This window comes from Lampris incognitus, chromosome 9 (genome assembly GCF_029633865.1).
Source record: "Lampris incognitus isolate fLamInc1 chromosome 9, fLamInc1.hap2, whole genome shotgun sequence".
NCBI lineage: Eukaryota > Metazoa > Chordata > Actinopteri > Lampriformes > Lampridae > Lampris > Lampris incognitus.
Window position 1 is genome coordinate 23,864,447 of NC_079219.1, and position 24,870 is coordinate 23,889,316.

At 40.4% G+C, this 24,870-nt stretch overlaps 1 protein-coding gene across 7 annotated transcripts in view; it reads left to right on the forward strand.

The window, feature by feature from the left end:
* Positions 1–24,870, forward strand: part of ubr5 (ubiquitin protein ligase E3 component n-recognin 5) — a 66,941-nt gene that overhangs the window by 10,429 nt on the left and 31,642 nt on the right. For 6 of the 7 annotated variants that reach the window (XM_056286006.1, XM_056286007.1, XM_056286009.1 and 3 more), the window contains exons 4-19: positions 1,806–1,882; positions 3,555–3,674; positions 4,329–4,602; positions 8,520–8,679; positions 11,920–12,069; positions 15,525–15,736; positions 15,930–16,046; positions 16,282–16,392; positions 16,623–16,777; positions 17,113–17,230; positions 19,085–19,269; positions 20,725–20,834; positions 21,839–21,951; positions 23,293–23,439; positions 23,680–23,791; positions 23,889–24,043. In XM_056286006.1, the coding sequence (XP_056141981.1) occupies positions 1,806–1,882; positions 3,555–3,674; positions 4,329–4,602; positions 8,520–8,679; positions 11,920–12,069; positions 15,525–15,736; positions 15,930–16,046; positions 16,282–16,392; positions 16,623–16,777; positions 17,113–17,230; positions 19,085–19,269; positions 20,725–20,834; positions 21,839–21,951; positions 23,293–23,439; positions 23,680–23,791; positions 23,889–24,043 (2,316 nt within the window). The remainder of the gene's footprint in view (positions 1–1,805; positions 1,883–3,554; positions 3,675–4,328; positions 4,603–8,519; positions 8,680–11,919; positions 12,070–15,524; positions 15,737–15,929; positions 16,047–16,281; positions 16,393–16,622; positions 16,778–17,112; positions 17,231–19,084; positions 19,270–20,724; positions 20,835–21,838; positions 21,952–23,292; positions 23,440–23,679; positions 23,792–23,888; positions 24,044–24,870) is intronic. The other variant, XM_056286008.1, reaches the window with a different exon arrangement.

Genomic DNA, 24,870 nt, shown 5'->3' on the forward strand with positions numbered 1-24,870 from the left:
TATGTTGATAGAATCTGGGAAGAACATTTCTGAGGCTCATTTGGTTGAAGTCCCCAGGAATGATGAAAACTCCATCAGAGTGTGTGTTCTGTTGTTTACTGATGGCGTCACACGTATGCAAGCGCTAGCTTAGCATTAGCCTGTTGTGGTATGTATACTGCCATGACAACAAAAACTGTATATTCCCTGGGCAAGTGAAATGGTCAGCACTTAAGCATTAGATATTCCAGGTCTAGAGAGCAGAATTTATCAATTATAGTCATGTTTGTGCACCATACTTCATTTATGTAATCACAAAGTCCACCACCTGATTTCTTACCAGAGTCAGATGTTCTGTCGGCGCGATGGAGTGAGCGGCCTGATAGCTCAACTATGGCAGCTGGTATGTTGTGATTCAGCCACATCTCTGTGAAAATTAGAACACAGCAGTCCTTTGTAGTTCTCTGTGTAGCGATACTCAGTCTGAGCTCATCCATTTTGTTGGCGAGTGATCTTAAATTTTTTGAGAGAAACACTAGGGAGAAGGTTTTTTTTTTAAAATTTCCCCCCTTTTTCTCCCCAATTGTATCTGGCCACTTACTCCACTTTTCCAAGCTGTCCCGATCTCTGCTCCACCCCCTCTGCCAATCCAGGGAGGGCTGCAGACTACCCCATGCCTCCTCCGATACATGTGGAGTCACCAGCCACTTCTTTTCACCTGACAGTGAGGAGTTTTGCCAGGCGACGTAGCTTGTGGGAGGATCACGCTATTCCCCCCCGCCGAAATAGAAATAGGTGCCCCGACCGACCAGAGGGGGCGCTAGTGCAGCGACCAGGACACATACCCACATCTGGCTTCCCACTCGCAGACACGGCCAATTGTGTCTGTAGGGACACCCGACCAAGCAAGAGGTAACACAGGGATTTGAACTGCCGATGCCCAAGTCGGTAGGCAACAGAATAGACCACCATGTCACCCGGATGCCCAGGGAGAGGAGTTTTGTATGGAGCAACCCTTAGCCCTTAGTAATTTCATATGGAGCAATATAGTGTACGCTGTTAAGTACCAGGAGGATTGCCGTGATTTGTACATTGGGGAAACTAAGCAGACGCTGGCCAAGAGGATGGCACAACACAGAAGAGCTAACACGTCAGGCCGGGACTCATCAGTCTACACCCATCTACAGGCCAGTTGCCACTCTTTCAAGGACATCCTTGATAGGGAGGAATGCTGATTTTAACGGGGAGTCAAAGAAGCTATCTATGTGAAGAGGGAACGACCATCCCTAAACCGAGCAGGGGACGGTCTAAGAGGTCACTTAGATGAGTATTGAAACGTTTCTTTCTCAATAAATGTTGTGTCCATATGAACTGATTCAACTTTCTTTGACGTTTTTCCCATTCCATATTGCCAACTGCTGTTTAACGTCTCCTGGGGAAAAAAAAAAAAATCAGGTACTGATTTTGTGCTGATTACCATGGCAACGATCGAAGGCTTCAAAGCACTTGGGGTCAGCCCTAGATAAACTCCAATCCGGTCAATAAAAATTTAGGAAACGTAGCATTTTACATTATTATTATTATAATAAAGCCTGAAAGGCAGAGGTTGAAAGACTTTCTGAAGCTTTTCCATTTGTGTAACTAGTTTTAAGGTATTTACTAAACACTAGGTTGTGCCCTTCAGACAGGATTTTGAGTCTTTTATGGTACAGTGTTCTCCCTATTTTGGAATGATACTGTTAGTCAAACTGTAAAGCAACTTCAGAATCAACTTTATTCATTCAAGTGCGTCACATTGAGCAGCATGGATGATGTATCTCTTTCAGGATGGGCGTGTGTGTAGAATCAGCTTTGCCGTCCAGCCTGATCGACTGGAGCTTAGCAAACCAGATGGCAGTGATGGGTGAGTGAAGTTTTTATGTTTGGCTCTTTCCATGAACCCTTTTTATCTTTAGCAAGGCGTTAGAAAATCTATGCCCATTGATGATGACTTTTAAGATGCATGGAGCATGCTTTGAGCTTATGCTAGTGGTTGCAGTGACATGAATTCCGTTTAGCGCTTGTGCCCTTTTTTGACTTAGTTTTTTTTATTTCTTAAATGTGCATGGTTGTACTTTCAATAAAATGTCATGACTGCACACTGCAAAGGTTTTCTGTATGTCTTCTACACTAGTTCTGTTCCTACATTTTAAGTCACATTAAGAGACTTCTGTTCGACTGGAGGAAGCTTTGTTATCATGCTTATTGAGGTTATAGTGCTAATTATGCTGTGATTCTCATGGCAGAGCTGATTTTCACTGATTTTTTTTCCATTGATGCAGCCATTGTAGCTCCCATAAGATTTTTTTTTCAGTTTAAGAAATAGCATTGTTGCTGGCTTCTCCACTATTCCCCAGGTTAATAAAACATAAAAAAGAAAACATAAAAAAACAAAGGCTATTCTATTCCCAATATATTCATTACATGTAGCCGCCTGAAAACCAACTGCATTTATAACTCTGTGCATAATGTTCTATAAAAGTATTTTTCTAGTTGCTAGGTTTCTTGTCGCCTGTTAGCTGTGTTTTTGGTTACTGTCTCATGGATAGTCCTATAGGTCTTACCTCCAAAGCAGTAATCAAGCATCATTCCAGAATTTTCAAAACTCTTCTAGCTTTGTTACTTGCATGTGAATCGGGCCGTGAAAGTTTGAGGGGTAATGGAGCCACTATGTTTTCAGCTTTTCTGCAGAATAAATGTTTTGTTGCCTTGCACAAACTTGCAAAATAAAATGAGACATTTTTAAATGGTAATAGTTTTGTATTCAGCATCTTTGTGGCTTGCAGGGAAGCATATGAAAGAGAGCACTGTAGACTGTTTTATTGGGCAAGTTTTTCAGCCTACATGATATACTCTTACATTGTGAATGGCAACTAAATTGCATCTAGTGTCCTGGCTTGTTTTCTGTTAAATTTCTTCTTCTATTTATCTGTGAATAATTTATAAGCCTGTTTGTATATTTCATTGTCATGGAAAATGATGCATAATTTTGGTGGGAAATAGCTCAATTCAAAATTGGCTGTGATTTTGGTGTACTATATCTGCTTGCAAAGTTGTCAACTCGGTTGTACTTTAGATTTTTCAATCAATTAAATTTAATTATTATGACACTTTGCTTTTGCGCACAGGAAACAATTCATACAAACAGTTTAGTTAAACTACATATATCGAGAATAAATGTTAACCTAGTGATAATTAGTTTCAGGAATTTACATTATATAGATTTATCTTCATATAGGAGAAAGCAATTGCAGCCCTAAAACCCCAAGCACCTTTAAAAAAGGGAAAAGTCTTGAAGGAGGAACGAGTTGCAGCCAATTCAGATTCCCAAGGGTGTTGCCATGCTAGTCTCCACCGTACTCCGTCCTGTTTGCAATCTAATATTCAAAAGAAATATAGCCCCAACTGGGGGGCTCATTTTCCAACAAACCTGGGTTAATTTTATCTTGTTCACCCAGGTAGAAAAAAAAAAGTTCTTTTGGTCCTGTGTGGGACTTCTGTAGGTTTGTAACTGATCTTCCATCTCTTGTTTTCAGTTCAAAGTTGAGCAGTGGTTCAGGGACAGGAAGGAGCTCCAGGCCAGGCAGGACTAGTGATCCGCCCTGGTTCCTGTCTGGTTCTGACACACTGGGCAGACTGGCAGGCAACACCCTTGGGTAAGTTCTGGCAGGGTTGACAGGAAAAAATGGTCCTGTGAAAGCTCTATGTGCAGAGCATGGCACTGATGCTGCAAGGGTTAGGTGTTGATTCCCCCTCAGGCCAATGCCACCCATCCTAAAATAGTAAACAAACAGGTTACTGTGAACTGTATCAATGTGTCCAATACATGTATTCATACATAAAAAGCAAAAAAAAGTTGCTGTTCTTGGCCAATTGTAATTTGCAGCCTCTTTTATTGCATTTATAGTGGTGTTTATGGCTACTGATAACCACAGGAGAACCCATTCCCCCTTTAAGCCAATATCTGGAAATGGCGAAGTTGGTTTTCATACTGAGGTGGTGCAGAACTAATGAGCTTCAGAATAACCATCTCAATCTGCTTGTAATGTTGACTATTTTGATGTAGTGATTTGAATATCAAATTGTGCTTGCAATTTAGTCAGTCTTTCAGTACATTCTCTCTTTAATTATCTGGTAAAATTGAGGAGTCGCTCACTAGTTTGGTGCTTTCCCTGTAATGCTGCTAATACAAAATATCCTTTCTCTCCTCTCCGCTGCTCTGTGTATCTATCTATATGTGTTTGAGTCTCTCTTAGTTAGATGACTTCGTTGGCAGGCTGATCTGACCGGCCTTATGCTCTCTGTAACAGGAGTCGCTGGAGCTCTGGTGTAAATGGAGGCAGTGGAGGAGGTGGGAGTGGTGGAGGTACAGGGGGAGGAGGAGCAGGAGGTGGCAGCAGTGGAGGAGGTGGAGGAGGCGGGGGAGGAGGTGGTACCTCTGGCAGATCGTCAACAGCAGCCCGAGACTCTCGTCGGCAGACCAGGGTGATACGCACAGGGAGGGACCGTGGCTCTGGCCTTCTTGGTAGCCAGCCTCAGCCAGTCATCCCAGCCTCTGTCATTCCTGAAGAACTTATCTCTCAGGTAAAAAAATATATCCCACTTACACTATATATTTTTTCTGACTATATTTTTTTTATTAATGGTTTAGGTTATTGAAACAAATTATACCGTTGGATGTCGACATCTTAAGTGAAGAAAACAAATGCAGAATATGCATGCTGCACATATCTTCTCAACCTTTTTCTTTCCTGTAATTTTCACATACCCTAGTTACCTTAGCATCTTCCAATGCACTGTTTTCTGATGTTCTTAGTTGGAGGTGCAGTCATTTATTTTGCACATTCCCTCTCAAAAACCAGTCTTGTACAAGGGGTATAACGGTACACAAAAATCACAGTTCGGTGTAGCGCAGAGAAAAAAAATCAAAACAAAATTGATTCTTTTTTTTATTAATTATTAAACAGTGGTTTACTGAACAAACTATGGCTCTTTCTTTCTTAAATAAAAAAAGTCTGTCAATACTGCTGCAACTGCTTCCGGTGTGAGACGATGACTGCGAATTCACGTTTGCAGTGGCCTCACCCAGTGGCGGTGTTGGAGGAAGGTGGTGCGAGTTCACATTTGCAGCGGCCTCATCCAGTACTGTCCATGCAGTGTCTTTGTCCAAGTCTGCGTCTAAGTTTTGTCTTCATTTGATGTCTGGGAGAGCGGGGCAAGCTAAGCTAACTGCTAGTCCATGCAGACCGGAAGTTCCGATAACACTGAGGGCGGTCTGGCGGCGGCCTCACCTGGCATTGACTGTGGTGTTTTTGATGTTGTCGTGAGGAGTGCGGGGAGGTGTGTCGAGGGTGTCTGGTTAGGAGAGCTGGTGCTGGATCAGCCGGGAGAGCTTGGTCTGCTTTGTTCAGTGGGCCCGGGGACCACGGCCCCTGCCTAGAGCTGCGCCCGAGGAGGAAACACTGAGGGTGGTTGACAGGATGCGGAAGCGGGGTGGGCTAAGCTAAATGCTAACCCATGCAGACCGGCGGTTTTGACAGTCATCCTGGCTGGTGTTGATTCCCTTGGACATTGATTTTTTTTTTTTAGTTTGGATATATGTGTTCTTGTAGTTTCTGAATGTGTTTTTGTCTTTGTGTTGTACTGCTGTGGGCTGGGGGAAACGGCATTTCGTTTCGTTTTATGTACGTAAGTGCATGAAGTGAAATGACAAAGAGTGTTCTTGCTTCCTGATTCTCGAACATTTACTTGAAAGTAAACCAAAGTAAATATTCTCTCAAATAAATAACAACACAATGAAATAAACATCCATTAAGGTGCAGCATTTAGAAAATTACAGAAAGTTTTCTCTGAGACTCTCAGTTTAAGAGAAATGTTTCATCACTCATCTAAGTCACCGCTTCAGTCTTAACTGACTGTAGGTATCCCCACCCTTATGAACAATACAGTGGCATAACGACCGAAAACAGCGATTGGTTTCATATGCAAATTGCCTTGACTATTAACTAGAGTTACAATGGCAATGTGTGCTGTTCACAGGGGATTGGGAATGGTTGCAATCACAATATTGTAAGATGGTGACCGATATACTCTTGTCCCCCCCCCCCCCCCCCCCCGGTTCAGTGATGGTTGTTCCCTCTTCACATAGATGGCCTCTTTGACTCCCCGTTCAACCATCCCTGAGCTGGGGGGTGGGGGGGTACATCTGTTGCCATCTTTCTTTCAATGCTGTGATTGCAAACATTTCCAAATCTTCTGTGAATAGTACACATTGCCATTGAAACACTAGTTAATGGTCACACCCATGTTGGCACATTTGCATATGAAATTGGTTGTTGGTTTCGGTCGTTACGTAGCTGTATTTTGTATAAGGGGTGGGGATACCTGCAGTCAGTTTCGACTGAAAATGTCACTTAGTTGATTAGTGAAAAGTATCTGTCAATAAACGTTGTATCCAGATGAATTGATTCAACCTTCCTGATTTTCTTACCTGGATTATTGAGCATGGATCAAGACAAAATCAAAGAAAGGTCAACCAGTTCATCTGAATACGTTTATTGACGGATATGGTTCATCATTAATCTAAGCGACCTCTTCAGTCTAAATTGACCGTGTACCTGGGTTAAAATTAAATCTCAGGACATACCACATTTCACTAACTACATTAACTCTGTGGACAACCACATCAAGTTCACCTGGAAGGATGTGAAAAATGACAGGTTAGCCTGCTTAGACTGTCAAATTGCAATTGGTGATGGGGGGACATTGGATTGTTGATGTTTACCGTAAACCAACACATACTAATCAGTACTTAAGGTTTGACTCTCATCATCCACTGGAGCACAAACTAGGAGTCATCAGGATGCTGTACCACCGAGCTGACAACATCCCCACCGATACAGCGGCCAGGGAAGGGGAGAAATCCCACATTAAACAGGCACTGGTTAAGTGTGGTTATCCTAACTGGGCGTTTGTCAAATCCAGGAAGACGTCCAGCAAATCGAGGCGAGGAGAAGAACAATAGCTGCCTAAGCATAAACGAGTGGGGATTCTGTATGTGACGCGAGTGTCGGAAAAGTTGAGACTTGTATTTTCCAAACACCGCGTCTCGGTTGTTTTCAAACCCCAAAACGCACTGTGCCAGAAATTGGTCCACCCCAAGGATTGGGTCCCTTGGCACAAACAGCAATATAGTGTACGCTGTTAAGTGCCGGGAGGATTGCCGTGACTTGTATATTGGGGAAACTAAACAGACTCTGGCCAAGAGGATTGCACAACACAGGAGAGCCGACGCGTCAGGCCAGGACTCCGCAGTCTACACCCATCTACAGGCCAGTGGCAACTCTTTCAAGGATGGGGTTGTGCACATCCTTGATAGGGAAGAACACTGGTTTGAACGGGGAGTCGAGGCCATCTATGTGAAGAGGGAACGACCATCCCTGAACTGAGGGGAGGACCCAAGAGTACAACTTTCATCATCTTACAATGCTGTAATTGCAAACATTCCCAAATCCTCTGTGAATAGTACACATGGCATTGTGACTCTAGTTAATGGTCACACCATATTTGCATATGAAACTAATCATCTCATCTCATCTTCACTCGCTTTTCGGGGTTGGGTCGCGGTGGCAGCAATAATGAATTGTGTTCCAATGAAATGAAAGTAATCGTTGGTTTCAATCGTTATGCAACTGTTTGTTTATGAGGGTGGGGATACCTGCAGTCAGTTTAGACTGAAGAGGTCATTTAGATAAGTGATGAAACACATTTGTCAATAAACATTGTATCCAGATGAACTGATTCAACTTTCTGCGATTTTTCTTACCTGGATAATTGAGCATGTATATAGACATTTAGAAAATTAATTGTACTTGACCTGTATTAAACTTGTACTTGTACCAGTTTGTACTGAGATTCATTGTATTTTCCTATATAGATTTTTTTAAAAAGTAAAATTAACTTGTCTACGTTGTTCGCAGAAAGGACAGATCTGCTAAACTGGTTTGTCTGCGTTCACCATAACTATGAGGCTGTGCTGAGCTTTATTACTGGCAATCTCTATGTGACATGTGCGTGTGTGTGCACATGCTTAGTGGGTGGATGAATGTACAACATCTGGCCTTTTGGGAAAGTTGCTAGGGAGAAAATTCTGAGTTTTGAATTAAATTCCGCTCACAAAACTTCCGCACGTGCAGTGGTTAAAACAATGCTGCATTTGTTCGGTACACATGGGTGCCGAACCAAACTGAATTCATACTGAAAATGTAATAATGATAATACCAAAATGTTCGGTACGAATATGTGTACCATCACATCCCTATCTTGTATTCACACAGTGCCTCTCCTGATTGAAAATAATTTCTTTTCAGATTTTAGTCTTTCTGTAGATCTTCATACATATAATAGATGAGAGATGGAGTGACAGAAAAGTTGCTTCTGCAATCGCTAATGGATCATTAATGCCAGTTGTCCTTCCCTGCTCCCATGTTCTTCTTCCCCAGGCCCAGGTTGTCCTCCAGGGCAAGTCCAGAAGTGTGATCATTCGGGAGCTCCAGAGGACCAACCTCGACGTCAACTTAGCTGTCAACAATCTGCTGAGCCGGGATGATGAAGACGGAGATGATGGCGATGACACTGCCAGCGAGTCCTACCTGCCTGGAGGTCTGTTGAAAACTGAAAGTTGTGACAAGGAGGACATTATATGCAGGAGTTGGCGTTATGTATAAGCTATCACAATATTTTTAGTTTTCAAAATTCACCAGTGTACTTTAGATATTTCCATTTTGCTTTGCTAAGGCTAGTTGCTAACAATTTCCAAATAACTAACAACTAGGTAGCTAGGCAATATAATCCATGCTAGATATGTGGCTTCCATAACTAAATGCCATAGCTTGATTTTCATTATATGGAGTGTGTCCCTCAAACTACATGAGCAAGATGTTAAGCCATTTCTTCCCTTGAATGGGACATATCTGTTTTTGTGTGTTTTAGCCCATTAACTACAAATGTGTAAAAAAAAAATGCATAAAACGTGCACAAATGCTGGCATTTCCTTTTAGAGATTACTAACATTCATTAGTTCAATAATAGGTAAAACATTCCTATTTGTAACCTTTAGAAAGGATTTTCCTTTATGCATCTTTGCATTTACGAATTCCAAACCAGTTTCAAATAACAGTTAAAACTTGATTTCTTCCATCACAAACACATTAGCCATTTTCAGTTCTTTATTTACAAAAGTAGCACACTGGGTGTCTGGGTGGCGTGGCGGTCTATTCCGTTGCCTACTAACACGTGGATCACGGGTTCGAATCTCCATGTTACCTCTGGCTTGGTCAGGTGTCCCTACAGACACAATTGGCCGTGTCTGTGGGTGGGAAGCCAGATGTGGGTATGTGTTCTGGTCGCTGTACTAGTGCCTCCTCTGGTCGGTCGGGGTGCCTGTTCAGGGGGGAGGGGGAACTGGGGGAAATAGTATGATCCTCCCACGTGCTACGTCCCCCTGGTGAAACTCCTCACTGTTAGGTGAAAAGAAGCAGCTAGCGTTTCCACATGTATCAGAGGAAGCATGTGGTAGTCTGCAGCCCTCCCTGGATCAACAGAGGGGGTGGAGCAGTGACCGGGATGGCTCAGAAGGGTGGTGTAGTTAGCCAAATTCAATTAGGGAGGAAAAGGGGGGGGGATAAAACAAAAGCAGCACACTTTATTTTCATGCGCATTTGGTGGCAGTATGGCTTTTAAGGCAAGGGGGGTGCCTCTAATTGTTTACAATGTATTCACTGTTTTTGTTTATACAGAATGGTTTAATAGGAAGGTTATATGGTGGAAGTTTGGTGAAAGAAGTGAATATAAACAGCTATGGTGAGAGTTACACTACCGTTCAAAAGTTTGGGATCACCCAAACAATTTTGTGTTTTCCATGAAAAGTCACACTTATTCACCACCATATGTTGTGAAATGAATAGAAAATAGAGTAGAGACATTGACAAGGTTAGAAATAATGATTTGTATTTGAAATAAGATTTTTTTTACATCAAACTTTGCTTTCGTCAAAGAATCCTCCATTTGCAGCAATTACAGCATTGCAGACCTTTGGCATTCTAGCTGTTAATTTGTTGAGGTAATCTGGAGAAATTGCACCCCACGCTTCCAGAAGCAGCTCCCACAAGTTGGATTGGTTGGATGGGCACTTCTTGCGTACCATACGGTCAAGCTGCTCCCACAACAGCTCAATGGGGTTCAGATCTGGTGACTGCGCTGGCCACTCCATTACCGATAGAATACCAACTGCCTGCTTCTGCTCTAAATAGTTCTTGCACAATTTGGAGGTGTGTTTAGGGTCATTGTCCTGTTGTAGGATGAAATTGGCTCCAATCAAGCGCTGTCCACTGGGTATGGCATGGCGTTGCAAAATGGAGTGATAGCCTTCCTTATTCAGAATCCCTTTTACCCTGTACAAATCTCCCACCTTACCAGCACCAAAGCAACCCCAGACCATCACATTACCTCCACCATGCTTAACAGATGGCGTCAGGCATTCTTCCAGCATCTTTTCATTTGTTCTGCGTCTCACAAACGTTCTTCTTTGTGATCCAAACACCTCAAACTTGGATTCATCTGTCCACAACACTTTTTTCCAGTCTTCCTCTGTCCAATGTCTGTGTTCTTTTGCCCATCTTAATCTTTTTCTTTTATTGGTCAGTCTCAGATATGGCTTTTTCTTTGCCACTCTGCCCTGAAGCCCAGAATCCCGCAGCCGCCTCTTCACTGTAGATGTTGATACTGGTGTTTTGCGGGTACTATTTAATGAAGATGCCAGTTGGGGACGTGTGAGGCGTCTGTTTCTCAAACTAGAGACTCTAATGTACTTATCTTCTTGCTCAGTTGTGCAACGCGGCCTCCCACTTCTTTTTCTACTCTGGTTAGAGCCTGTTTGTGCTGTCCTCTGAAGGGAGTAGTACACACCGGTGTAGGAAATCTTCAATTTCTTAGCAATTTCTCGCATGGAATAGCCTTCATTTCTAAGAACAAGAATAGACTGTCGAGTTTCAGATGAAAGTTCTCTTTTTCTGGCCATTTTGAGCGTTTAATTGACCCCACAAATGTGATGCTCCAGAAACTCAATCTGCTCAAAGGAAGGTCAGTTTTGTAGCTTCTGTAACGAGCTAAACTGTTTTCGGATGTGTGAACATGATTGCACAAGGGTTTTCTAATCATCAATTAGCCTTCTGAGCCAATGAGCAAACACATTGTACCATTAGAACACTGGAGTGATAGTTGCTTGAAATGGGCCTGTATGCACCTATGTAGATATTGCACCAAAAACCAGACATTTGCAGCTAGAATAGTCATTTACCACATTAGCAATGTATAGAGTGTATTTCTTTAAAGTTAAGACTAGTTTAAAGTTATCTTCATTGAACAGTACAGTGCTTTTCCTTCAAAAATATGGACATTTCAATGTGATCCCAAACTTTTGAACGGTAGTGTATATGTGGAAATTGTCCAAGGAATGTAGGCTGCTGTAACATCATGATGCCCACCATTTACCTGTGATGTTTAACCATGATTAGATTTTAACAGGTGAGATTGTAATATCGCCTACCCCTTTTCTAGCTGGTAGTTGTCTCACCTACATAACACTATTTGATGAATTAATTTGCAGGTTTGGTCATTGCTCAACATATTTCCACATTTAGTAGACTAAGCAGTATATGAATTATTGGTTCAAAGTATTATTTTGCCCCAACGTCATGTCATTGCAATACCATTGAATCATATCAGTACTTTACAAATAAAAGCTTTTGCAGGCAGTATTTGTGGTAGTTGTAGGAAGAAAAAAAATCCATGGTCTTAACAATGTTTAAGAATCTTTATCCCTTTGTGTTTTGTCCCCTGCAGAGGACCTGATGTCCCTGTTGGATGCTGATATCCACTCAGCCCATCCCAGTGTCATTATTGATGCTGATGCTATGTTTTCTGAGGACATCAGCTATTTTGGTTACCCCTCTTTCAGAAGGTCTTCACTGTCTCGCCTAGGATCTTCCAGAGGTAACTCACCAACTCAACTGTAATCAATAAATGGGAGGGGCTTAAGCAAGGTTAGGTGGTGTTACTGATAGTCGGCATTGGGCTCTTTGTGTTTGGATAGCGTTTTGATGATTTTTATTATTTTCAAAGACCACACAAACGTCAGTGGCAAATGTAATACAAATGGGACTCATTCTGAAACTTGAAGCAACGAAAAGACAATATTGGAACCTATTTGGTCTTTAAGTGTAATAAACCTTAAATCAGTGTACATGCATCTGCCAAAAGGGGATCTACCGTTCTCTAAGGGGTGAAGTATAAAAATAAAAACAGCCATGGTGGTAGGCCCAAATAGGCGCTTTTGTCCTTGACTGCAATCAAAATCAACATCCTATAACATCTATCAAGCATTACCTTGCTTTTGATGCCAGTGATTGGTCCCGAAATTCATTAGTAATGTTTGATTTGGTCCTCCTGGTTGATTGCATATCTGTAGCCTAGAAATGGGCTGAATACTTTAAAAAAAAAAAACTTTGATTGTGGCTCTTTGACCGTAGCTATTAAACAATACGGCAATGCATGGTGATGCTAAAGACTAAATTAAGCTGAGAGAAATTCATAGGAGTTATGGGAGTTAGTTTACTTAAACTTTGGCATGAAGCACAACAGCGACTGCTTCGTTTTATAAAAAGATTTTGTGATAACAGATGTTAGACAATTGTGATTGGATGTCAATCTCAATGAAATCGACTTTCCACTTGCAGTCTATTAAATACTTGTCAAATTATTAATGTATTCCATTTTCTTTCTCCAGTAATGAGTCCTGCCAAACGAATAGATAGATATGATGTTGGATTAGCTTTATTATTTTTCCCTGAGCTCATGCTTTCAGTTATTGCAACAGAAGTGTAGACATGACATATTCAAGGAACAGTTAAAATCTGAGAACTGATGCATAAAGTAGGTTCCACTTGGTTGTTTTCCTCACATGGAAACCTTGGCACAGATATCTTGTTGCAACAGCTCTGCTCTAGTGATGTCTTTTTACCCATCTGTCTATGGGCCCCAAAATGCCTTGTAGCAGCATTTCAAATGTGTGCTCCCTAGTGTTTCATTTGGTATTTCAGTTAAGCAATGTGGATATCCAGTACAATTGCGTAGGTGGCACTCTTGATAATAGCTTCCAGATCTTCATACACTTCCCTCTCTGTATATACAGCACATCATTTCAGCATTAGCCAAAAGTTAAACTTTTTGAGTTTTATCCCCTGCAGCACTACCAGCCCCAACCCTCATTGGTGATATAGTACCAAAACATTTGAGGTAGTCAGTGGACAGTAGCAAAAAACAAGATTACTGATTGACTTAACTGTCAATCAGATGTGTGACTTCACATCCTCAGTTCTAGAGACACAGTCCCTTCTGCCACCTTGCCCTTTACCCTCTAAATCATCGTTTTTTTTTATTGCTTTATACTAGGGCTGCACGATTCTGGATTAAATGGGAATTACAATTATTTTCTTTGGAAATTAGATTAAGCTTCTCACTCACATTTTTAGAAACAGTGATTTAAAAAAAAACATATATACTATCATCATATTATTATCGTATTATTATCATAGTAGTAGTAGTAGTAGATATGTACTATCATTCTTTTGCATAACACGCAGTTTGTGCATTATAGTGATTTATAAGATAGGGAATATAAAAACTATCACACAAATATCTGGGTAAAGTAGTACCTCAATTTAACGTTTACACCTCAATTTAATGTTTATTTTTTTAGTTTAAAATTTCCATCCATCCAGCCACCATTCGAACCCTTATCCTGCTCTCAGGGTTGCGGGGATGCTGGAGCCTATCCCAGCTTGATGTTCATTTAATTGCTAACTAATGTGTCTGCTCTGGAATAGAAACATGTCAGCAAATGTCAAGCGTTATGGGATGAAAGACTATTCTTGAACGCTGATCTAAGGTCACGTTAATATATTTTAATATTTCCCATACTGTTTACTTATCAATTTTAGAGATTGAATTTATCCCAGATCTTTGTCTTCCAGTTTTAAAATGGATATGAGGTCAACAATTGGACAGCACAGCTAAAACTACATCTTATCAAAGTGTTTTTTGTCAACAATTGGACAGCACAGCTAAAACTACATCTTATCAAAGTGTTTTTTTTGTTGTTTTGTTTTGTTTTGTTTTTTTAGGTCAGTGAATTGATCTGTATGTTAATGCTACCTTTACTATTAGCCTAGAGTTATTGCAACAAATGGCAATTTCCACTGTATTTAGGTTCATTAAATTTAATAATTGAAACAATATGCATCAACAGCATCAACTATTGAGTATGTCTTTATTGCATGACATTTTCAACCAGTTCGGTGGGAATGAACTGACAGGATTTGCCTGTCATGTGGTTTCTGAGATAGTATCTTTGGAGGCTTTCTTGTATGGAACTTGGTGGTTTTGTTGCATTTTCCTGTTGCATGCTTGTGTTTACATAACACAGTGTCATTGGTCACAGCAAATATGGGGGGGGGGGGGGGTTATGAATGGGTTGTCCAAGTGCAAATACTGCAGGATTGATGCCCATATGAGTCAAACTGCTTTTAAAAATGAATTGATATCACAATTTTAGTGCAATTAATTGTGTAACCATACTTTATACTGGGTGGAGACAAACTGAAATCATGTATTATATTACCCTTAAAGGAAAGGGAAAATGTTAAATAACTGAACTATTTAAATGTTTCCTCCAAACAAAAAAAGAAAAGAAAAGATTTGTTTGAACATTTAAGAGTTGAATAGACATGTTTTTATGAGGAAAGTTGTTCTCTAACAGAAAGCAGCAACAGTAGGGGCCACTGCAGGGAACAGTCATGTCATGTGAACAGTAATCATGATGCAGATATTTTCTGGTATGTAGTTTGGTACAAGCTGATGGTTACAGATTTTGATGGGTTAATCTAGTTGAAAAAATAGTGTATTGGGTTAAGGTATGCTACAGGAAACAAAATTCAGTTTTCCTTTTCTTTTCTGTCTGTGCAGCTGGTTTTATAGTCTGAATGTTTGATGGTGCAGCCTTCAATGTTTGGTGTTATGTACTGCATGGCTGTAGTATGTTATGTGAGCCCTCTGAGAAAGGCCCGCTAGGCCCACCTGTCTTAACAGGAACCCTCTACGGCAGCTTGTTTTAAAAACTTTCCTAGCCCACTCGTAGCCCATGTGCATGCTTTCTTTCTGTCTATCCACTTCCTTTTCCACCTCACATTTTAACATGTGAGTGTGCAAACAGACTTACCCACAGTGTTCTTTAGATTCCCACTCAATCTTAATGGCGCAATTTTGATTTGCATCATATTGATCTAAAAAAGACATCTATCTCTCTCTCTACTCTTAAAAAATCTGTTGACGGGTCTTTCCCAGAGAGTGGCTTACTTTTATCCCACTGGTGTGACCTTATTGCATACCAGTTCTCCTTCTTCCCTTAGAACGTGATTCAGAGCTGTTGCGCGAGCGTGAGTCAGTGTTGAGGTTACGTGAACGGCGGTGGCTGGATGGGGCCTCGTTTGACACGGAGCGAGGCTCCACCAGCCGAGAGGGAGAACCCAGCTTGGACAAGAAGAGCATCCCAGTGCAGAGCCCAGTCTCCCTAGGAGAAGAGCTCCAGTGGTGGCCTGACAAGGTGGGAAAACAAATAGACCTGTTGGTCCAATTTGTAGGGATCCCTATTCTGTACCTTGCTTATGTTGGATGTGTTTTGTAACCATATAATGGACATACCAAAGATTTATATATTACTCATGTTCCCAAGCAAATGTGGATGAGTATATTTTTCTAAAGCAGCACATTTTACTGAGACCTAACTTCTTCCCCAGGATGGTGTTAAGTTTGTGAGCATTGGGGCCTTGTTCTCAGAGCTGGTGGCTGTCAGCTCTAAAGGAGAGCTATACCAGTGGAAGTGGAGTGAACCGGAACCCTACAGAAATGCACAGGTATAGAGCAACACTTCCAATCACAATACTACTTTTTCTGCACCACTAAATGAGCATTATCATCTAGGCAACAATAAATTGGGTAGCAAAGTAGTAAATAAGAAACGCAGAGGAAAGAATCAGTTCTCTATCACAATCAATTTTCTATCACAATTCTTACTTTCTTGGACCAAAAGGACTAAATAATCTGTCAGTTGAGTTGCTAACTTTCACCTTCTGATATTTGTTTACTCAGAATCCTTCAGTTCATCACCCCCGTGTATCCTTCCTGGGCCTAGGCAACGAGAAGATCACCCTATTGTCCGCCAACAGCATTAGAGCGACTGTAGCCACAGAAACCAACAAAGTAGCTAAAACTTTACTTGCACATATTCTTTTTAACTATAATTATTAAGTCTGTAAAAAATATTCTGTTAATTGTAAAAATATGTGATCATAACATTTGGTTCAGATTATGTCTCCGTAGTGAAGATTATAAGTTAAATGGATGTCTCATCTGTTTGTCATACCCTGTCTTTAATGCTCATGCTTTTTTTACCTTATCAAGGTGTATTCTCTCCTGCTTTTTCCCTATAGGTGGCAACTTGGGTGGATGACACACTGAGCACAGTGGCCTCCAAGCTGGAGCACAGCACCCAGACCTTCCCTGAGTTGCAGGGGGAACGCATTGTGTCACTGCATTGTTGTGCTCTCTACACCTGTGCACAGCTGGAGAGTAGCCTCTACTGGTGGTGAGTATTCAGAAGATTTTTGTATGAAACCAGACTGTGTGGGAGAACACTCCACTGTGTTTAATGCTTATTGGAAAACATAAATACCTCACTTGATACAGTTCAAGATATTTTCCTAGTCAGTAGGTTGACCTGTTCAACACACACACACACACACACACACGCACGCACGCGCGCGCGCGCGTGTGTGTGTGTGATCCACCAAACAGCAGTTTTTCTAATAATTTTTTTATTGAAATTATCCCTAAAATCTTCCTTCCTTTGTTCTCTCACATACAAAAGAGATTGGCATGTGTAGAAGTCTCATTCTGACAGTTGACTGCTTGCTTCCACAGGGGTGTTGTGCCTTTTAGTCAACGTAAAAAGATGCTGGAAAAGGCTAGAGCCAAGAACAAGAAACCAAAGTCCAGCGCTGGCATCTCCTCAATACCTAACATAACTGTAGGAACACAGGTGAGAACAGTGGAATGGAAATGTTTGCTGTATGTTTTTAATATTCATGGCTTTTTGGTTATAAGAGGCTCATTTCATATCTTCACACTCTAAGTCTGGGTTGAAATCCCTTTAAATGTTCAAAGAAGGTTGAATCGGTTCATCTAGATATGTCTATTGACAGGTACGTTTCATCATTCAAATAAGTGACAACTTCAGTCTAAACTGACTGCAGGTTTTCCCACCCCTTAGTATAAATAATACAATTGCATAATGACTGAAACCAACGACCCGTTTCATATACAAATATAGGTATGACCTTTAACTAGAATTTCAAAGGTCATGTGTACTATTCACAGAGGATTAGGCATTGTTGCAATCACAGCATTGTAAGATGGCGACAGATGTATTAAGACCGAAACCAACATTGAATGTGCCCATTAACTAGATTTTCGATGGCCATGTGTACTATTCACAGAGGATTGGGGAGTAGTTGCAGTCACAGCCTTGTAAGATGGCGACAGATGTACTCTTAAGCCCCCCCCCCCCTCGGTTCAGGGATGGTCATGGCCATCGAAACTCTAGTTAATGGGCATGCCACATCTGCCAACCTCTACGTATTCTTGCGTAGGCACTCCGTATTTTGAGACCAAAATACGCGACGAGTTGATAGCCCAAAATATGCAAAAGAGCTGCCTTTAAAATAAATGCTTGACAATCTGCTCATCATGTGGCTGGGAGGTTCGTATTCCAGACTCGCTGTAACTGGTCACGGCCCGAGCATCCACGGGGTAAGGCATTCATTAGGCAACCCGTACCCGAGGGATAGTGGGTGTAGATCGGTGTAGTGTTTGGGGACTCGTCATTCTCCAGTGACCCCTCTGGCCCATTTGGGCGCCTGCAGCCAAGCAACCGAAAGCATTCTCCCTACGTCTCCTTCGCGGCCTGAAGGTAATGTAATCCATGCGAGGCTTCAGCGTGTAAAAGAGCGAGAGCAGACGACACGAGTTTGAAGGAAGCTGGTGTTACGACTATCTCCTTCCTGTGGAAATGTGAACCAGGGGAGTTATTTGACAAGAGTTCTGGCCATATCCCATTGGGTTAATCGGGTGGGATGAGGGACAAAACTAGAAATAAATTTATATTAAAAAAATGCTTGAGTGATTTTAGGCCTCCATAAAACTTTTCAGTTTATTTTGGGCTTCAAACTGATTTCTTTTTCTTTTTCTTTTTTTCTTTTTTTACCAGATGCAAGCCTACTAACATGGTGAACAGTCATGAATCCCAATGACTGGCAGTTTTGTTTTTTTATTTCAGTATTCAATAAATAAGTGTTTTTTCACAATGTACTGTGTGATGTCTTTTTTTCAGCATGTACTTTTGGCATGCACGCAAACACGAAAAAAAAATGTATGCGCATGCACACAAAAAGGACTACTTATTTTTATTCTTTAGGGTTGGCAAGTCTGGGCACACCCATATTTGATCATGAAACTTGTTGTTGGTTTCGGTCTTTATACATCTGTCGCCATCTTACAATGCTGTGATTGCAACAATCCGTAATCCTCTGAATAGTACACATGGCCTTTGAAACTCTAGTTAAAGGTCACACATATTTGCATATGAAACTGGTCATTGGTTTCGGTCGTTAGGCACTGTATTGTACTGTATTTATAAGGGGTGGGGATACCTGCAGTCAGTTTAGACTGAAGATGTCACTTAGTTGAGTGATGAAACGTATCTGTCAGTGAACATATCCAGATGAACTGATTCAACCTTCTTTGATTTTCTTACCTGGATTATTGAGCATGCATATAGACACCCTCTAACTGTTACAACCCTAACTTAAAGTGTATTGATTTTGTCCTCTTTTAGGTGTGCTTGAGGAATAACCCCCTCTACCATGCTGGTGCGGTGGCCTTTTCTGTCAACGCTGGAATTCCCAAGGTCGGCGTCCTATTGGAGTCTGTCTGGAACATGAACGACAGCTGCAGGTTCCAGCTGCGGTCACCAGAGAGCCTCAAAAACATAGAAAAGACCACTAAGACCCAGGAAATAAAGTCAGTACAATTAAAAAAACAAAACAAAAACAAAACCTGATTTCTGGCTTTTTCCTTTTCAATGCAGTCTTCAATAAATTAGTTATCCGCTCATTAAAAAGGAGCATTTTAACCTTTGTCCAGTCTTATGTGTGTAGAAAAAACAGCTGTTTGTATTGCCAGTAACTGTGATAGGCATAAGAAAGCTGCTGTATGAGATGTCAGAGAATCAACAAAAACAGAAAAACGGAGCCTCAAGGACTTTGTCCAATTTGGATGAATGTTCTTTTTGAAAAGAAATTTGAAACCAATCTACTTTATGTGGCAGTCATTAACACTAGAACGATCAGGATTTCACTCCTACCTAAAATGACCATGGGCCGTCAAAATGACCGGCGATTTTTAAACTCTATGTTCTGTCAAGATAAATACCCAGTTGAGACATTAGTGCATTTCATAGTATGTTAGTACATCTGTTAGGAAACTACTGACACCAAAATTAACATTTTAACAACTATAATACTATTATTACACAATTTAAACTTCAGAGACATGGTCAAACTTGAATAGCCAAATTGAAAAAGTGAAAATATTACCTGACAAACAAAACGGAAAACACATATTGCTAATCTAACAAACGTAACAAGGCCTATAAAACGTGAAATGTAAAAAAAGAACTGAAAATAACCATTGAAACAGTCCCAAACAATGACTGGAATTTAAAAACTACTAGGACGATCATGGGACGTCAAACTGAATGCCCATGGTTTTTAAACTCGATATTCTGTCAAGATAGATACCCAGCTGAGTGCATTTTAATGCATTGCATATATAACTTTAATACTATTTTTCAAACAATTTAAAATCACTGCTGTTCAACATCTGTTAATACTGCAATGCCTCGGTGGTAGTCATGGTGCGTCTGAAACGGTGTCTGTAACCAGACATGTTGTAAATAATCAAAAATTAAGTTTAGACTATTACTCTGCACTGGAGAATGCTAGTGTGTTTCTAGGATGGAGCAATGTACTTTGCAAAGGAAATGATGTGACCAACACATTTCATAAATATTGACATGACGCACATGTTCACGCGCAAATTATGAGCCGTCCTTTTGACGGCCCATGATCGTTTTAGGTACAGCATCCCTTTTTTGAGCAATTGATCTAAATCTCATTTTAATGCAAATATATGTAATTTTAGGAGCATTCAGGGAGCATCAGGTCTGTATCTTTTTTTCACAGTTATTAAACTTTGAAAATCCAAAACAGTCAAAATGATTGTTCTAGTGTTAATCATAGCTTGGTTACCCAGCTTATACGTGAACTGCCCCCATATGTTTCTTGTTTTACAATGAAATAAAAGAAAATTGAAAAAGTGGCTTGTTTTATGCCTATGTGTAAAAACTAACTTGTCACATTATGAAAACCTTTTTTTAGGTGTAAAATTAAAATCCGTCCTATTTCTTCCCTGTAGAATGGAGAGCAAGCCAGAGCTGGTGAAGACTGAGATGGGCCCCCCTCCCTCCCCAGCGTCTACCTGTAGTGATACCTCTTCCATCGCTAGCAGTGCCTCGCTGCCCTACAGTATGCCAGCTTCTCTCACTTCATATCTATCTCTTCAGGTCTAGCTCTCTTGCACCCTGTCTTGATTTTACCTCACTGTCTCCCAGACGCAAACCCTAATTTTAACACCCTCTCTATGCTTTCATGAGTCTTTTGACTTTGAAACAGATAATAATAATAATAGTTTTATTTATATAGCACTTTTCTAAAACAAAGGCAAAAACAAGAGTAAGACCAAACAAGTAAGAGCAAAAACAAAAACAGCATAAATAAAAACAAATATCAAACATTCATAAAAGCTTTCATAAAAAGAAACGTACTGCAAAGGGTTTCTTTTTTTATTTTATTTTTTACCCCTTCTTTTTTGTCAGCTACTTTTTCCGGCGGTTGCGCCCTGTGAAGGGGGTATAGCTGGGTCAGTGTTTTTGTTTTTTGTTTTTTGTTTTTTTTTGCTGTTCTTTTTCTCTTTTCCACTTATCATATCAGGCAAATGGGGAAAAAAAATGAATGTTCATAATTTTTCCTCTTTTTCTCACCAGAAACTAACCTTAACGTGGCAATCTTGAAGATTCCGGTTGCGTTCTTTTTTTGGTATACGCTTCCTTGGAGTCACTTTAATCCGCTAGCTAGTTGGTCAAGTACAACACTGGAATATAGTGATGTACTGGACCTATCCTCTCTTGTTGCACCTATTCTCTCTGGCGGACCAACCACTGCTGGGAGATGTAAAACATGTGCAATGCTAGCAAATTTCACTATTGAACACGTTTATATTTCTTTATTGCTGCGTATGGAAGGACTTTTATCACTGGCCGAGAGACTGAATTGTCATTGTGTCACCTCGTTTGGCAAAAGAAAGTAACTTAATGGACATTTAAGTGAGAATCTTGAGATTGCCACTTAAATTACATGTCATATTTTGCACTGGTATGGCTGCTGAAGCTGTAAATGATTGTGACTATATATTGTTTAATCCTCGTATTTTGTTCTGTGGAAGACTAATTATTTTCTTGGACACCTTACAGAACGAAGACGCTCGACGCCAGCGCCAAAAGAGGAGGAGAAGGTTAATGAGGAGCAGTGGCCTCTCAGGGAGGTGGTGTTTGTTGAAGATGTTAAAAATGTTCCCGTAGGAAAGGTGAGTGGGTTGCAGTCGAACCTTTCTATTTCACCCAGCTGGTGCAAATATATTTTTTAATTCATTATAATAAATGTCTATGCATGCTCAATAATCCAGGTAAGAAAATTAAAGAAGGTTGAATCAGTTCATCTGGACACAACGTTTATTGACAGATACGTTTCATCACTTCATCTAAGTGACTGCTTCAGTCTAAACTGACTGCAGGTATCCCCACCCTTATAAACAATACAGTTGCATAATGACCGAGACCAACGACCGGTTTCATATGCAAATATGGGCGTGACCATATGGCCGTCCGTACTATTCACAGAGGATTTGCGAATGTTTGCAATCACAGCATTGTAAGATGGTGACAGATGTACTCATAGGCCCCCCCTCTGTTAACATCCCTTAAACGGGGGGGGGGCCTGAGAGTACAAGAGGATGGCACCACAAAGAAAAAGTTTTAATAAATGATACAGTTGGAACAGTGGCTTGTTGCATTTGCTGCAGTGGAGCTCATCTTTTCATACATAACATATCAAATATTTAATAAAAGTAACTGATTGTGTTAACAAAACATAGAGAATAATCTTAACATTTCAGTTTCAGTATTTCATTTCAGTATTTTTTATTCATTTTCATCTGATTAATATAGTACTTTGTAAATAAGTCATGATAAGGTCCAGTAACCACAGTCTTGTTTTCCATTATATCACTGGGTGACACAAATGGCCAAAGTTTCAAATAAACCTGTGTGTAAGCAAATTTATGTCTAATATCTCCTGTGCACACATCAAATGAACAGTCTGAGAAAGATGGCTTAAAATGCTACTATCTCAATCCATTAGAGTTGGGTTCTGATTCTGCTTATCAAATTTAGTTCTTATTGAACCTCGGTTCCAATATGTATCATAATTTTTGAGGAAGAAATGGAAACATTTAAATACAGTATAGTATTTGAGGTTTATAGCGTTGCAATTGCATTCAGATTACTACAACTTCCTTTTAGTATTACAATTCTATTTTAACTATAATTTAATATACCATCTATACAGTCACTTTTAACAGAAGTAATAGCATAGATTTCCTACGTTAAATGCACTTATTGTAAGTCGCTTTGGATAAAAGCGTCGGCTAAATGACTGTAATGTAATGTGTCAAATATCCTGTGAATAACTAGATATCGACCATTCATGTTGCCTTTCTGAATAAAGTCCACCTAAATAAATCTCTTGATATCCAACCCAGCAACCCATAGACCACCCATCACTCAGGCCTTAGTTTGCTTTTCTGGCCTTTTTTTTCTCGCAACGTTGATCCAACATTCTTAACATCCCCTTTGGTTTTGCCTCCAAGGTGCTTAAGGTGGATGGTGCATATGTTGCTGTGAAGTTTCCAGGGACCTCCAGCAGCATGAGCAGCCAGAGCGCTGGTGCCCCCACTGACTCTGATCCATCATCATTGCTGCAAGACTGTAGGCTCCTCAGAATAGATGAGTTACAGGTATGGACACAATTGCTCATTTAAAAATACATGTTCTAGATAGTAATATATGAAGTCCAATGATCCAATTTGTGTGAAATAAGCAGATTAATATTGTGGTGTTGCGTATATCATATCAGATTTTTCGAATGTTCTTTGTCAAGTACAGCAAATATTGGATTAAAAAGATCCAGTGTGTACTACCAGAGTGTGGTTGTAAAAGTTGATTTTCTGATTTTTTTTTTTTTGTATTTCCAAAAGGTGGTGAAATCAGGTGGAACTCCCAAAGTTCCTGATTGCTTTCAGCGCACACCTAAAAAACTCTGCATCCCAGAAAAGGCTGAGATTCTTGCTGTAAATGTTGACTCCAAAGGTATGTCAGCTAAAAAATATTCTGTTTTTCTCTAATAGATTTATATAATTTGAAGAGAGTCTTTCTGGCCCTTTACCCTTCTTTTTTTCTCTTCCAGGAGTTCACGCAGTGCTGAAAACTGGTAACTGGGTAAGGTACTGTGTCTTTGATCTGGCCACAGGCAAAGCTGAACAGGAGAATAACTTCCCAACCAGTAACCCGGCCTTTCTGGGGCAGAGTGAGCGTAATGTCGCCATCTTCACTGCAGGACAGGTGAGTTTACCACCTCTTTTGTTGGCAACACATTTGTATGGATGGGAAATTGTGTTAATCTAGTGTTTTTTTACTCCTTTAATGTGGTAAAATATCCTGATGCAGGCTAGTAAAAACTTAGAAAATACTGACACCTGTCTTATTTTCTCCAGAACGTATCTATACTTGTCTTGGACATGAGCCCTTTTCAAACTGGATTAGTTTTACTGAGGGAGGTCCTGTAATGAAAATGTCAAGTGCTATGTGTATAATTCTAGCGGTCCATTCATATGAGACAAAGGATCTCTTTAATTTCTCTCATTGCTACACAAAGCCTGGATGTAAAACATCACAATTGCAATTATTTTAGCATATAAGAACAAAAGGTACATTCCATGGAATGTATCGGAAATGGAACCTGCTAGTTACTGTTGCAATTTTGCTAGCAATGCTGGATGGCCCAAACAAATATTATTCTGCCAAATCAGATAAAGTGCATCACTTTGTGAGATTTCAGTTTGTGGAAGACTTTTAATGGGTTTATCGCATGGGTCTCCTCAGTGTGGTACTGGTAGTAGATGATACATTTGCAGGATTGGAAATCTCCTGTTACCTCAGTAACAGACTCCATAGGGCTGAATGTGGGTTGTAACATGAATTCTGCTGGGTGTTCTGGCCACAAAGAGACCTAAAAGGAATTACATGAGTCCGGCGGTGAGTATGTCGCTGGATAAACTATCCCCTTTGCAAATCCAACCACAGACTCTATAATTACTTTAGGTAGACGATTGCAGGTGTTCTTGTTGCCAAAAAGTACCGTTTAAGCAATTATATTACTGTGGGCTGGA